The 15,451-nt window shown below is 36.9% G+C and overlaps 1 protein-coding gene across 3 annotated transcripts; it reads right to left on the bottom strand.

Annotated features, from left to right (window-relative positions):
• Window positions 1–453: 453 nt before the first annotated feature.
• Window positions 454–6,096, bottom strand: LOC113289030 (hippocampus abundant transcript-like protein 1). 3 transcript variants are annotated; one of them, XM_026538187.1, is made up of 14 exons: window positions 5,568–6,096; window positions 3,932–4,043; window positions 3,237–3,349; window positions 2,958–3,080; window positions 2,655–2,866; window positions 2,434–2,509; window positions 2,230–2,316; window positions 1,998–2,078; window positions 1,865–1,897; window positions 1,674–1,727; window positions 1,536–1,577; window positions 1,353–1,431; window positions 1,190–1,260; window positions 454–1,041 (listed from the first exon to the last, which is right to left on the bottom strand). In XM_026538187.1, the coding sequence occupies exons 1-14, from the start codon at window positions 5,742–5,744 to the stop codon at window positions 952–954; spliced, it is 1,350 nt and encodes a 449-aa protein (XP_026393972.1). In that variant the 5' UTR covers window positions 5,745–6,096; the 3' UTR covers window positions 454–951. The 3 variants fall into 3 exon arrangements, with proteins under 3 accessions (XP_026393972.1, XP_026393974.1, XP_026393973.1); XM_026538189.1 differs by lacking the exon at window positions 5,568–6,096 and adding an exon at window positions 4,546–4,576; XM_026538188.1 differs by lacking the exon at window positions 5,568–6,096 and adding an exon at window positions 4,142–4,183.
• Between the last annotated feature and the right edge of the window lie 9,355 nt (window positions 6,097–15,451).

Raw genomic sequence — 15,451 nt, 5'->3', positions numbered from 1 at the left:
GTGTGACTAACATGGCACATTGCCATCGTCAGTTTTATTAGGTCTTATCAGGAATCTTTCATTACAAGCGTTTGTAATGCAAATGACGAATGCAGTACCAACCCTAACTGATTTTGTTTCTATATGTTAAGTGGTATTCAATGCATGTTTCATCTCACGGATGGCAAAGCAAATGGCAAATGCAGCACCAACCTGAGTTTCATCTCATGGATGGCAAATGGCAAATCACGAGGGACAAATGGCAATTGCAGTACCAACCTGAGTGTTTTAGTGTATTTCCATCTCGCGGATTACAACATTTAACCCCGTCACAAATTTATGTGCTACATGTGTCTAGTTAGGTACTAAATTCTGATTGCGCAGTGAACCATTCCGACGGACCGCTGTTTAGTGCGTCAGCATACTGAACTGACAATTTCACAACTTGTTTTCCAAAGGAGACAAAAAAAAAAAAAAAAAAAAAAAAAAGCATCTTCATTTTAGTATTAAGCTCTTCGGATAAAGTTCGCAGTACTTCACCAAATTACATGAGGTGCATTATACAAATTGAAATTTTGCCTCTAATATATCTAAAATTCTGCAATCCCTATATATATATATACACACAAACACATATTACATATGAACAATGCACGTGTTGAGTTGTTAACCCACCAGTGCAGCAAACGAGTCAAAATCCGATATATTATCCGTAAGCTCAATTTCATCCCCAGCTTGGTGGAACCGTAATGCCTGCCTCGGTAGTTTAGAAAAAACATCGTTAGATGGAAGAGGATGAATGCTGTTTCGCATCATCGCCCAACTACTGCACTAGAATGCGCGTGCGTTCAGGCAACCTTATCTTGTTGCATTGTTGGAGTATTAGCTATCAGCAAATGCAGAAACAACAGTCATTCTTGTAAATAGTGATATTTCTACCAGTTACACGCCGCCGAGGAGCATGGGGAAATGTTAGGCCTCGTTGTAGGCATTATTGTTGCTTTTGTTATTTGAAATGGTAGGAACACGCCTTATCATAAGACTCTGTAAGAAGGCTATCATCTGCATATACAATATCAGGTCCAGCGATCACAGTGTCAGACGTACAGCTGTGTGATGTAAAAAACCAGCATGCCCACAGGAAAGTTTGTTTCTAAATGCTACTTATAAAAAAACATTGTACAAGGCAACAAATTTGAGAGGTGCTTACCATTGCAAATCCTGTGCACATGATACTGAAACCTGGGAAATGAAATGGTGCTCTATCTGACAGGAAAAGAGCTGGGAGAAAAAACGGGAAATAGCCATAACATCTGGTCGTCAATTTTCGAACCAACTGTGACAAAGCACGAATTTAAGCCGGTGATCCTTACCTGTCAGAGGGGTAAAAACTAAGGGAGATATTATGTTGGCGAAGGAACCTATTCCAGAAATGCACCCTTGAGCTTTCCCCTGGAAAGTAATTTTAATGGAATGAGAACAATTTTTTTGTTCCACTGGATAAACGCGGGCACTTGGTAACTTATGATACTTGAGTTGCTGGATAAAGACATTACCTGCTCTTCTGGTCCGACTTGTTTAGATGCTATGCTCCTTAACTGTACCAATTTGAACCTTAAAACTTCAGTTGAAAGATGTATTTCTGAGACAACCAAAGTTTACCTTTGAATTCTAATGCTAAGTAAAAAACTCACACATGGGGATGAGAAAACAGCAAGAACAACAATTGCAGTACCAACATAGGGAACCTGCACAAGTGTACCGGTAGTACATGTGACAACAAAAATATTATATGGCGAACAACCAATAAAGAATGCAGATGGAAGAGTATGAACTAATGAAAAGTAAGAAGATTATAGATTTTGTTGTCAGAGGAGAAGTGTACCCAAGGCGCCCATGATATACTGTACGTAATCATCTGCATCATTCCAGATTTGTACATGAGTAAGTCCAGAAACTTAACATAAAAAACACAAACATGAAAGGAAAAGTACACTGACGGAAAAAAAAGTCCTCACATGTACACAGCTTGCAAGTAGCCCAATCCTGAGCAGTTTTTCTTCTCCTAAACCAGGGACTAGTATGGGCATGAGAACCAGCTGCAAGATGAATTCAAGATCTAGCAGCTTATAAAAAGTCAATTATTAAAACTTTGGAAGCACAAATCAGAGGATATGGAAGAAGTGTAATCGAGATAGACACCAAAATTGTAAGCATAATTCTAATTCGTAAACTTGAAAAAAAATAAACCTGTGATATCACTCCTGAAACCCCAACTATCAACATTAAGTCAGCAAATTGGTCCTTGTTAAAGTGAAAACGCGCCTTCAGGAAGTACTGCACCACATAATAATGGGAGTGCTTATCAGAAAAGAAATTTCTCAAGGCCTGAAACCTCAAAAGTGCACATGTTCTAAAGTAGTTCATCTCAGGAGTTATAGAGAGACTTATCACCAGCAATGCCTCCCGAAGTCCACCTTCTGCAAGATTGGTGAAAAATGCAACAATTGCCGCTTGTCTAAATATTAAACTGCATGTTTAATTACGGCAAAGTTTTTAGAAAAAGCGTAGTAGTGAGCTGACAATAACTCATTACCTAGTAAACAACTACACGTATAAACTAACACAAAAGAAGGATTAATACTGAGCAACAACACATAACTTGAACTAATTACCTAGTCTTCAGCAAATGGATCGTATCATCTATTGACGGAATCCTTTTACCAATTTGTATCTTCGGACACGAATCATCAACAACGTTGTTGCCAATTCTCTTAGTCTTACTTGATATCAATTTTGAACAAGAGGTGGAATCAATATTACAACTAGAGTCTGGCAAGAAAAATCTCATGTACAAGGTTGCCAATATAGCGACAAATGCAGAAACCTGCCACGCGTCATCCAAAACTTACATTATTGCCTTGTTGGAAACCAATTGATACAAATACATGTAGAGAGACAAATGGTTCTGAAGAAACCTTGAAAGTTGACTGCGTGGAAATGAAACGAGAGGTTAAGGTACCACATAGGAACGCAGAAGAACCAATGCCAGATAAAATTCCAAAAGCTGAAGATCTTCGGCTTTCTGAAATGTTATCTGCCTAGATACCCGGAAACAATGAAAGTGAAGGATAATAAGCAGTTAACTAAGATTACAGCTTTTTAGAAGTTCAAAGATTTTTAATGAATACTCTTATATTGCAAAAATAAAACACAAGACAGATCAAGCAAATAGAGGAAAATGGAAATGTACTTACCACATAAGCTAGCGAAAGTGAGAGCACACTGCCTTCACAAAACATTGCAGTGAGAGTCTTGAGAGCATAATAACCATAGAAGAAGTACTTGGTCCTTCCACATGCTAATATTGCTGTCATAAATCGTTTGATTGCATAGTTAGAAAATTGAACTAAGTGTACTACAACATACGAAACCACCCACGGAGGAGTTCCATAACTAGGACATACATGGGACAAAGGCGCACGTCTGAATTACTCCACGAACTCATTTTTGTTGGTTTAAAGTTAAAGAGAAAAAAAAAGGGAAAAACTTTATTCAGCTGAGGCATGTCTTTGGTGAGTCTTGCTTGCATGTTAAGTGTAAGAATAATCGGTCCTTGGTAATTATAAGTTTCGACAAATAGGACACTCTTGAAAACGAATAGCTTTTTCGACAACCAAAAGAAAAGCAAAAAATGAATAGCATTACGAGACACTGAACTCAACACAAAAGAAGTAAAAGTGTTTTGAACGACAAGAATATTTACAATATTAAAGAACACTACTCTTTTCTTATCTTTAGCTTTAAGGTTATTTGGCAAACCCATATTATGATAATAAAGAAGCAATAAGTAAATATTGTCGGTCATTAACCAATGAAAAATGTACTTATTGGGTGCAACTGCAAGTCTGCAACTACCAGTCCTGCAACTAGTATGGAGAATATGAAGTACCTAGGGGCAAAATGGTGAGAATCATAGGGAGTGTGAGAAGAGCTTTGCGTCCGTAAGAATCAGAGAGATTGCCAACTACTGGCATCACCATTAGACTGCCCAACCCTGTTACCTACACAAACAATAACGTAAACACCACAAGCAAAATTGGTTACAAGACTCACAACATATTAAATATCTTAACCAAGCACACAAAACACATTAGTGAACCTTTTTTGTTGTTAGGATACGATTCATTTAATAAGACGCAAAAGGCTATTGCATCAAAGAAAAGAATAAAGAACAGCCAGGCTTTATGAAAAAATCCACAAAATAATGAAAGAAATTGAAGCTTTTCTAGTTGCATTTTTGACTCGCGTAACCGTCCTAATTAGCTGGGTCGGCACACATATGACATAACCACGTTTTATTAACTTAAAAACCTATTATCCATACCAAAGAAAATTGCTTAAGCAAGGACTGTAAAGTTACATAGTGAGTAATGCACCAAATAAAAAACTAGACCGAAAGAATTGAAATAAGCCTAAATATATCAAACATCCGCAGTACACAAGTTATTTCCTTGTTATTGGGAGTTAGAAAGCTGACTAGTGACGAGATCTCAACTACTTTACTTATAATGGAAAATCCCTGTGGAAATCGAAAACTCCTATATGAGTAAGAGAGGTGGAGCTAGCGCCTCTAGGTGCCGGCTAAATCAAGTTATTTCTTGCCTTTTTTTCAATAAATCTTGCATAGTCGAGCAGAGTAAGAAATGGCACAGAAATGAAAAACCCCACATCTGTTTTTATGTGGAAATCCAATAAAAATTGCCATGGACCACAAAAATTGATAGGTGCCATTCATTGTTTCTTTGTCAAGAGTTTGGAGTTGTCCCCTGTAAAAATTTATACAGATATTGATTTGCCTCGAACTACAAGTAAGAATGTTGGAACTTATACATCCTCGGCACCAATACAAAAACCTATACTTTTTTATCTAACTCTCTCGTGACACATGAGTGACAAGTTAAGCTTTCGAAGTAATCGGATTTAGCCAAAATACAAAATACGTAGTAGATTAGACAAAATTAACTAAAATCTCTAGTAAGCCTAACTTTACAAACAAAATTTTCTGGATCATCATCATCATCGTCCATACTGTGCTGACTGACTAGTAAGAAGATAAAGACAACAAACTAGAATGACAGATGACGTAGGTACGGATCAGTTTTATTAACCGTTGGATTTTAAGCTTTTATTAACTCAATCTTATACAAAATTGGTAGGACCAAAAACAGGTACGTTATAACTGATTCAGTGAATGGCGGATCAAAGCCTGCCGTTTTTTTCCTCCCCCCCCCCCCCCCCCCCCCCCCCCCTGCGGATCAAAGTTAAAATCCCACTGTGATGGTGGTGCAGTTTGTACTTTGTACCACCACCACCACTATCATTGTTGGCCACTGTAACTCCAATTTATGCCTTAGTTTGCTTGTACAATCTCCACTCAGGTATGAATATTTTCTCTTAATCACAAGATTGATTAATTATCCTAATTAAACTAAGTTGAGTGAGTAATTAATAAATCAAGTGCCATGATCTGATCCTGCATGCATGTTTATATACAGAAGAAGAAGAAGAAGAATCGGAATACATACCGCTTGTTGGAAACCGGTGAGGTAAATGGCGAGCGAGCATTCGTCTTGACCAGGACATAGAGCTAACATTGTAACATCTGTAATGGCTGGAATCACCATGAAAACAGCAAAGTTATATAGAAAAACCGTCACAAATATATGTCTTAACCTTTCATATTCCATTTTTGACTCTGCCATCTCTGTGTTCTATAGAACCTTTTAAATTATATGAGAAAGGAAAGTGAGAATGAAGAAAAAAAGAGAAGAAGAATACTGCTAATTCATGAACACTGGATTCTACTGAGAAACTGAAAATATGATCCTTAAGAAATGAATGTACACTTGTTAATTTGTGCAACACACAAAGGAATATATTTAAGAAGAGGGAGGAGGAGTTGTTTTTGGGTACACTCTTTATATATGGGTCACGTTGCTTTTGCTTTCAGTCTTAACGTGTCTTTATGTTTGCTGATAGAAAAAGAGAGTTGCTAATTAAGATTCCATTAAACGGGTTTAAGGTCTGTACATGTTTATGATGATATATTATGGAGATGATGGGGAAGACTAATACCAAAACTAAAAAGCAAGAACCTATTTAATAGCGATACTAGTGGGGAATGCGTGGCTTCGAACGACATGCAACAAATCCAATCAATTTCACTATTTCATCCTCTTTCGGCTTCTTTATAAGAATCATTTATGTATTTGAGTTTTGTAGCCCATAAACATAGTAACGGAACACTACATTTGCCTCGGTCCAACTGAGTTGACTCATGGTCAGTTTTACTCTACTTGCAAGATACTAGCAATAGCTACTATTACGAAAGTTCGAACCCTCGTAGCCTCGATATCACTCTAGAAGCTGCATTTTGACTTTTGGAAACTGAAAAGTCATAAATTAATTTGGGTACATAATTTCAAAATGACTTCTAGTAATAATTTTTTTTTTTGTGAAACAAAAACATTTTCCTTCACAATTCTACTTTATGTTTCTGATATCTAAACATGCTGTTAACCTCTCGTGGGGAAGAAAATAGGAGTAATACGTCCGAAGGATGGTTCCTAGCTAGGTGAAGAGCACATACTCCATCACAACCTTCTCCTCGTGCGTACCTACTACATAAAATTTTCTTGATTAAAGTCCAACGCTCTTCGTACTTCCTCGAGAGTCGAGACTACAATTAATCTTGGATAGTTTAGAAAGAAACCCAAAGGGAATTTAGGAGAAAGGGAAAACCAATTAGGGGAATCTATGCGTCTCATTTCAGTTTTGCTAGTCCTTCCATAACCCTTTTCTCTCTTCCTCGAGAGTCACACTGTACTACATTAGAGAAGGAGAAAGAAAGAGACCAACCAGCTAGATAAACTCATCATTTATTTACCAGAAATGCTATTCACCTTCCTATTCACCTCCCTCTAATCTAAGTCTTACATCTCTATCGAGATCCGTATTCAGATTCAGATGGAGTTCACCATTCCCTTAATATGGGGTTTAGATTGTAGGGAGGTCAATAGGAAGGTGATAATAGGGAGTTGAATAGCATTGCCGTTTATTTACCGCTTTTGTAAGAATATTGTATTTATCTTCAGTACAAATCAATCAACAGTGTCATATTTGGTTGAATTGGGCAAGAAAGTCAAAAGCATTTCCTAGAAGGAATGCATAAATGAGAAGCCTACGTATGGCAAAGTGAAAGATGGTTTTGCGAAATACACTTATTTAGGAAACTCCCTTGGATCTTTGTATACTTCCATAGATAGTTTCTTTACTTGTGTAACTCTTTATGAATGAAATGTTGACAAAATACAGATCTAGATAAATGCATATCCATAGGTCATTCCCTAGGACATTTAAGTAACTATGGCTTCATTCAAATTTTGGTACATTTTTGCGAATAATGTAAGTCAGTGGCCGGTTTTGGACTTTATTTCTTTCGTTCTAGTGACAGTGACTGAACACCGGCCCATCCTTCTGCATTCTTCGGCTATTTTTCGAAGCAATAGTGGGAGTTGAATCTTGAAAGTTGGCCGTATAAAATTTTGTTTTTTTTACTAGGATAGTGAATTGTTGTAGTGACAAACACCCGGACTCTTCATCTTTGTACTATTGTACCGCCCAAAAATTTAGGGGGTCTGTAAGACTATCTGCAATACTTAAAGTTGGAATCTGGTAAACTTAGCTATACTATGATGGCGTATGGTGGATAAGAAATGACATGGAAATGCTTAGCCCGTCTTCAATAGGCTACTAATAATTCTAAGGCCTTGACAAATTTGCAACTCTAGCATTTTGTCTTTTATTCGGCAAGGATGGATTGAGAGTTTTTGAAACAACGTTAAATGACGGTGATAGTAGTAGTGGAGATTTCCCGGTCTAAATTAGCATCAGCAGCAAGCGCTAGCTGCCTTTTCTGCACGCACTATGAGATGTAATAAGGAGACATAGAACAGCTGCTATGGGATGGAAGGGGTACGTATTCGGCTAATGCTTTAATTTTCTTTCACCGAACATTCTTCACTTCTGCAGGTAAACTAGCCTCTCCTTTGAAACCCACATGTTTCCATTTCCAACATTGTTGCTGGGCGAGCCCAGACCCATCCATCATCCACTTTTTGGCCGTATGAAACTCCAAATATTGTCAAAATACTTGCAGTCGATGACTAAATGATTTGTGTCTTATTCAACTTGAGAACACAACATACAGACTGTCGGGCATTGAATTCTTTTTTTTTTTTCTTTTTCTTACTAAAAATCGAAATTTTATTGCCTCCAGTGAGGCGATTGTCGTTGATCTTTAGCCAGAAGACTATAGACCTTTAAACTAAATTTGTTATGAGTTTCGGTAGCAGATGATTTTTCTCCAACTGACTTAGCTATATGGTCAGCTACTTGCTTATCATCTCTACTTACAAAAAAAATGTGAAATACAGATGTACCCCTGTTTTTTTGTGCACTTTCAAATGTACCCCCGTTTTTTTTGAAATTTACAAATGTACTCCTATTTTGACCGTTTTTTTTTTAAAAATGGTAAACCGAGAGTTATCCTCCACGTCAGCAGTTAAGTCTATTCAAAAAGACTTCCTAACCCTTTAAATCGCTGAGTTAAGCAACAAACTGTTCAAGTAATGTGAATCGCCGATTTAAACTGTTTGGTTAACTCAGTCTGTATACACACCCAATATGTACACGTCACAATCTGTTTGACACGTGGCACCCTACCATTGGTCCGCGTCATGGTCTCTCCTATATACATGGCACCCTACCATTTGTTCCACATCATGGTCTCTCCTATATACAGGAACGATGGAAGAGATTTGCACATTATCATTTTGCACTTTGGGCGACAGAAAGACCAAAATGGAAGAGTTGTGTGTTACTGTCACTTGCATTAATCCGTGATTGCACTTGGAGACACGTTTTCTCTATTGTAGATCAACAAAAAAACAGCCAAACAGTAGATCTAGTAGTAATGCAGTAAGAATGAGAACAGAGCAAAACTTAATTCTTCCCTTTTATTATGCATAAGATAAATACATATAAATAAGACCCAAATCCATAACAAAAGGGAAAAGCAAAATTAGATGTCAAAAATCCCAAAAAAAAAAAAGAAGAAAAAATCAACAAAAATTTCAGTGGTATATGTTTATCATCCGAATGGGGATGGAAACACAGTTATGTGTTTCAAGGATTGAGAAACATCAGTTCTTCCTGCATGTTTTACAAATTCAGCTGGAGAAAATGAGCTTCCAGGTTGCCTTGTTTCTTCTCTCCTAACGACAAACAAACCATACTAGACAACAATTAGTCAAATTAAAAAAGAACCAAAACAAAAAAAAAAGGTGAAAACACAAATTTCAAACACATCACAGCTCAGCAAAGCTCCTTGGAGATGAGATGGCAACTTCATCATCAATAGCTTAAAGATCAATTGTCAAAGGTGGTGGTTGCAGCAGAATCCCTGTTCTTCCTCCTCCTCCTTGCTGACTACACTCGACCAAAACAACTGCTGCCCTAATTTCAACAGGAGGTCATGATTTGTGTCAACTGTTCTGACATTGACATACTTGAATTTAAATCCCAACTATGGTGCTCCACCACGTACCCTATGATTCATATTGTCTCTATCTCCTAGTATCTCATAGCTCTGCTCCAAAACTAAACATCCTGACAAACATAACACTAACAGAATCCTAAAAGTACATTCACAAGGAATAGCAGTTGATGTCTGTACGTCCTAACCTTTAACAACTAACTATTGCATGCAAATTCGTGTAAATCAAGCTACATATAACACCCGCACACGCACGCACCTGGTTAATGAATGCAATATTTTCTTCCTTCGTCTTCTTTGCAATAGCCATAGACTCTAAATCCAGCTTGGGAGCATCCTGTTCTGCATCTTAAGGATTCCTAAATGTATTAACTGATATATAAGCAACTCTGTCAACATTGATAGTACATGAATATTCATATACGTATGGTATCAATAAAGTCAAAACACAACAATCCAATAGATGATTCTACAGTAAATACAGTACTACGAATGAATTGAAAAAGGAGTTCATCAATTACCATTAGAAACGGTGGATTGATGATGTTGGTCAATTTCTTGAGCTGTTGCTTGCACCTACAGAGCTCACACCATAGTGATCTCACTTCACCGGCATGACAAAACTCCAAGTTCTCATAATTCAAGATGATGAATCATAACTCCTAGGTGTTTACTAAATAACCAATTCATCAATTCATGGGAACACTATGAGCTATAATTAAACCCTATCATTACTGAAATGAGTAACGAAAGCAAGAAGAACTTTACCATTGTTTCTTTTGGGACATTTCTCAAACACTTCCTGTGCAGTTTTTCTGGTGTTGTCCTCACACCTCCATAGCCTGTATAAACCCCAAAATCAGTTGTTATACAAGACCTTGAAAATACTCAAACTGAAATTAACCATTTTTAAGCTTCAATTTACACATGCGAGACAAAACCCTTCAATTTCTAATTTAACTATCAATTTTATCCCAAATGAAAATCGAACTTTAAATTCTCTTCTACAGTTTTGAATCTGCAGTACCCGTCAAAGAAATTATTCGAGCACGACAAGAACTTATGAGTACCGTTACCACCAGCAGCTTCAAGCGAGAACCACCATCAACAACAGCAACCCAATCATTACGCCGCCAAGAACCATCTCGCCCACTGTCATATCATCACCAAAAAATACCAAATAAACAACGCAAACTACGATTAAACTTGATTTGAAACAAACCCCTAAATTTTTGTCGATTTTGCTGAGAGAAGAATAGGTTGTTCCAAACCAGAGTGTGGGAATGAACGATATGGCCTGTTCTTGTTGCTTCTCCTTAATAAATGGCTTCAACTAGAGGGCATAATAGTAATTTGTGTATTCAAATTCTCATCTCGGTCAATGAGAAATTGACCAGCAATACGATAAATTGACTAAACTAACGGATTAGGATGGAAAAGTCAAAACAGGTCTATATTTGTAAAAGTGAAAAAAACGGGGGTGCATTTGTCTATCGGGTATAAAAATAGGGGTACATCTGTTTATAATCCAAAAAAAATTTACAATAAGCAAAATTAGAGACTAAATGTTTAATTTCCTTTATTAAGTTCATATTTTCCCATTGAATCAGAAGAGTGTTGCCAGTAATGGACTGAACAACTAGTTCAGCATTAGCTTCAATGTAAATCCTTGATAACTGCTTTCCTTTTTCCCATGATAGCGCTTCACGTACTGCCATACACTCCCCTGCTTCCGGACTTAGTACTCCATTTGAGTAACTTCCTTTGATCCCATGGCATTCACCTACATGATTGCGTATGGTGATGCCAATGCCCAATTGGTTAGTATTGTAATCATAAGAAGCATCCACATCAAATTTTAGTATGCCGTATTAAGAGAAGCAATACTAAGAGTATGTACATTCAAATTATTATCATTATCATGCAAATGTGATGACCGGAAATAATTAATCTTATGAATTGAGTTAAAAGTGTTTAGAGTGACTCCCTGAAAAACCACAACGCATATATCCTTCCACAACACCCAAATGCCAATCATAAGAGTATATAACAGTCTATCTTCATTCTTGGAAGTAAACCAATTGATAACCCAAATTTGATATTGTATAGCAATTATTTCTAACAGAATCAATGTTAATATTAACTCATCTCCAGACAGCTCTAGCATGTCTACACTCAAAAATGATATGCTCCACAGTTTCTTCATTATACCCACAAGTGACACAATGAGTATCTATACTTTCATTGTAAATTGCCAGTTTGCTCTTAGTATAATTAATATCTCTGATGCACTTCCAAGCAAACAGTTTGATTCTATGAGCTGTGCTGCAATTCCATAGAGCTCTCCATATTGTTGACATTGATCCCATTGACTTGAAAATCATTGCTGGATAAAGTTACCATCTTGTGGATGCTTTTTACAGAAAATTTGCCATCTTTTGCAGCCATCCAGACCATGACATCCTCTTTGGTCTTGTAAATAAACATATCTTGTATTCTTCTATAAGTATCATCATCAAACAGGTGATTTAGCAGAGGGACATTCCATTGATTTATGCCAGGTAGTGAAAAAGCGGGGGTCTAACAACCACACCCAATATTTCGTTTGGAAATCTGAATAGACAAACTCCAATATACTTTCAAGAGAATCAACTAGACAGTTAGTGTTAGATAATTGCTCGGTCGAACTCGCATGCGTTGCTATCTCAAGCATGTTTGTCAATGTTAGTGATCAAAACTATAAGTCTTGTTTTCTAGTCTATTATAGCTAAGTCTCGGACTAGGATAGAAAGTGTAGTTGAGCTCAAAGACTTCATGGCGATTCATCATACAAGTAGAAGAACTATTCAAGGAGCCGGTGGAACTTCTCGACAAAAAGATATGTGAAGACTTGAATTTATCTATCACTCAAAAGTCTATCTACTCTATCTCATACTCTTTGAGACAAGAAGTCGTATTCTATATATATATATAGACTTGGATTATACACATTTGGTATTTCGAGTCGAGTATACCTCGCCTATCTATATTTCGAAATATGTGTTGGTAAGCTTTTCTCTTCGATCAAGTTTATCTTTACCATGTGACGAAAGTCATGATATGTTTCAATCATCTTAAAAATTGCTTTGACGAGAAATGGTGTAACAACTATATAACGTCCTCTAAGAGTGTTTCAATGATTGAAATGAGAGTTTAGATTACATAACCAATGGTGGACATAAGCATTGTTGTGGAAACACATTTATGTATAAGTCCTATTCCTTGAACCAAAGTTTGTGAACTTTGTTGATCAAGAGAACCGGAAAAATGGCGTGAGCCAAGTCCGCGAACTCAGTCCGCGAACTGTCGAAGTTCTCAAACTCGAGAATTTCTGCTGGAGTTGACAAACTACTTGCGTGAATCTTAGTCCACGAATCCAGTCCGCGAATCGGCGAAGTTCTCATACCCGAGAATTTCTGCTGGAGTTTGTAAACTCTGCCCGGTAACTTAAGTCCGCGGACCTAGTCTGCGAACTTGAGAATGTTATATATCTGAAGATGATTTCTGAACTTAAACTTAAAAAGACTAAGGAATGCAGTTTCCAAACCTTGGCTATTAAATTTCATGAACCGATTCAAGTGAATCAAATCATCTTTGCTTCAATTGTGTCTGGTGTAGTACATAAGATTTCCTTCCAATTGAACAACTCTCTAACTAGTTCATTTGAAGTCATTTGAACTAGTTATGATGAAGAAGAACATGGTTGATATGAAATGCTCATATGGCTAACCATTTGGTTAACTATTGTTGAACCAACAAGTGCATACGTTTGGGTACGGTTAACAAACCTAGAAGCGTGCATTGTCAAGTGTGTGTAACAAGCTAATTTTTCGATCTAACGGTTGAGAAATATTAGCTTGAATCTAAATCAGGTTTTCATCTAACGGTGAATATTGAATGCTTTGTTACTAAACTAACATTGATTGCAAACCCTGATTTGAAAGACTATATAAAGGAGACATCTAGTATTGTGCAAAACTAATCCCCACACCTTACGTGTGATACTAGTTTGCGTGCCAGAGTCGATTCTCCTTTAACCTTTGGTTTTCTTATTCTAAAACCAGGTTAACAACTTAAATACTTCTTTGGGATTATGAAGCCAGAGCGATACTACTTTTATCGTAGTTGTGTGATCTGATCTTGCATCTTCTATCGTACGAGTACAATCAGATTGATTGGCTTGAGGTTGATATATCCGATAAGAAAGATATAAAAAGTAATCACAAACATCTTCGTCTCATTGTTTGTGATTCCGCAACATCTTGTTTCGCTACCATACGATTAAGATTGTTGTGAGGTGATTGATAACTCTAAGCTGTTCTTCGGGAATATAAGACTGGATTGTCAATTGGTTCCTGTTCACCTTGATTATTATCAAAAGAAGGAACAAAAACTTTAGGGTTTTTCTGTGGGAGACAGATTGATCCTTTGATAGACTTGTCTGTGTAAGAAAGATTTGTTTATTGTCAAAGCCTGCGATTTTGGGTCGTAGCAACTCTTAGTTGTGGGTGAGACCAGCTAAGGGAATCAACTGCGCAGTATCCTGCTGGGATCATAGGCGTAGGGAGTACAAATGTACCTTGGATCAGTGGGAGACTGATTGGGGTTCAACTACAGTCCAGTCCGAAGTTATCTTGGAGTAGGATAGTGTCTGTAGCGGTTTAATACAGTGTGTGTTCAATCTGGACTAGGTCCCGGGGTTTTCCCCCATTTGCGGTTTCCTCGTTAACAAAATTTCTGGTGTTTGTGTTATTTCAGTTTCTGCATTATATTTTTTTATCTTTATAATTGAAATAATACAGGTTGTGCGTTAGATCATAAATTAGAGTAATAAAACTTTTGGTTGTTGATTGTCATTGATTGATCCTTGGATATTAGTGTTTGGTACCATCCAAGTTATTGCTTGTGTTTGATTAAAGACTCATTGATTTCTATTGGCTCGAGTAAATCAAAACAAGAGAGAGATATTAACTCCTTGAGATACTTTTACCTTGATTGAGTCTGACTGCCTAGTTGATTATCTAGAAAGTATTTCGGAGTTAGTTCATACAGATTGCTAAGCGAAATATTGGGTGGTGTTGTTAGACCCCCGATTTTTCAGAAACATATTATGACTTTCGTCACATGGTAAAGACAAACTTGATCGAAACGAAAAGCTTACCAACACATATTTCGAGATATAGATAGGCGAGGTATACTCAGATCGAAATACCGAACGTGTATAATCCAAGTCTATATATATATAACATACGACTTCTTGTCTCAAAGAGTAGGAGATAGAGTAGATAGACTTTTGAGTGATAGATAAGTTTAAGTCTTCACATACCTTTTTGTCGAGAAGTTCCACCGGTTCCTTGAGTAGTTCTTCTACTTGTATGATGAATCGCCATGAAGTCCTTGATCTCAACTACACTTTCTATCCTAGTCCGAGACTTAGTTATAATAGACTAGAAATCAAGACTTATAGTTTTGATCACTAACATTATTGACAAACATGCTTGAGATAGCAAGGCATGCGAGTTCAACCGAGCAATGCTCTAACAATCTCCCTATTTGTCAATTTTAGTGAAAAATATCAATACATATGGAATACAAAAAAGATAAAGAAACTTTAGTAGCTCTTATTTCACATGTCTAATCTTCAACATTCCTCGAAATCTTCATCACTTCCAAGTACTCCAATGATCCCAAAGGTTGTAAGTTTAGCATCACCGATGTTGAAGATCCGTAGCTATAACAATGAGAAAACATAGTTCTTGATCATTGTTATACAGTATCATAGTATTATTACACAGCGTCAAAGTTCAATTGTAT

Source organism: Papaver somniferum, chromosome 6, assembly GCF_003573695.1.
Source record: "Papaver somniferum cultivar HN1 chromosome 6, ASM357369v1, whole genome shotgun sequence".
Lineage (NCBI taxonomy): Eukaryota > Viridiplantae > Streptophyta > Magnoliopsida > Ranunculales > Papaveraceae > Papaver > Papaver somniferum.
Note: the sequence above shows the minus strand (reverse complement) of the source record. Positions and strands in the feature narration are given on the sequence as shown.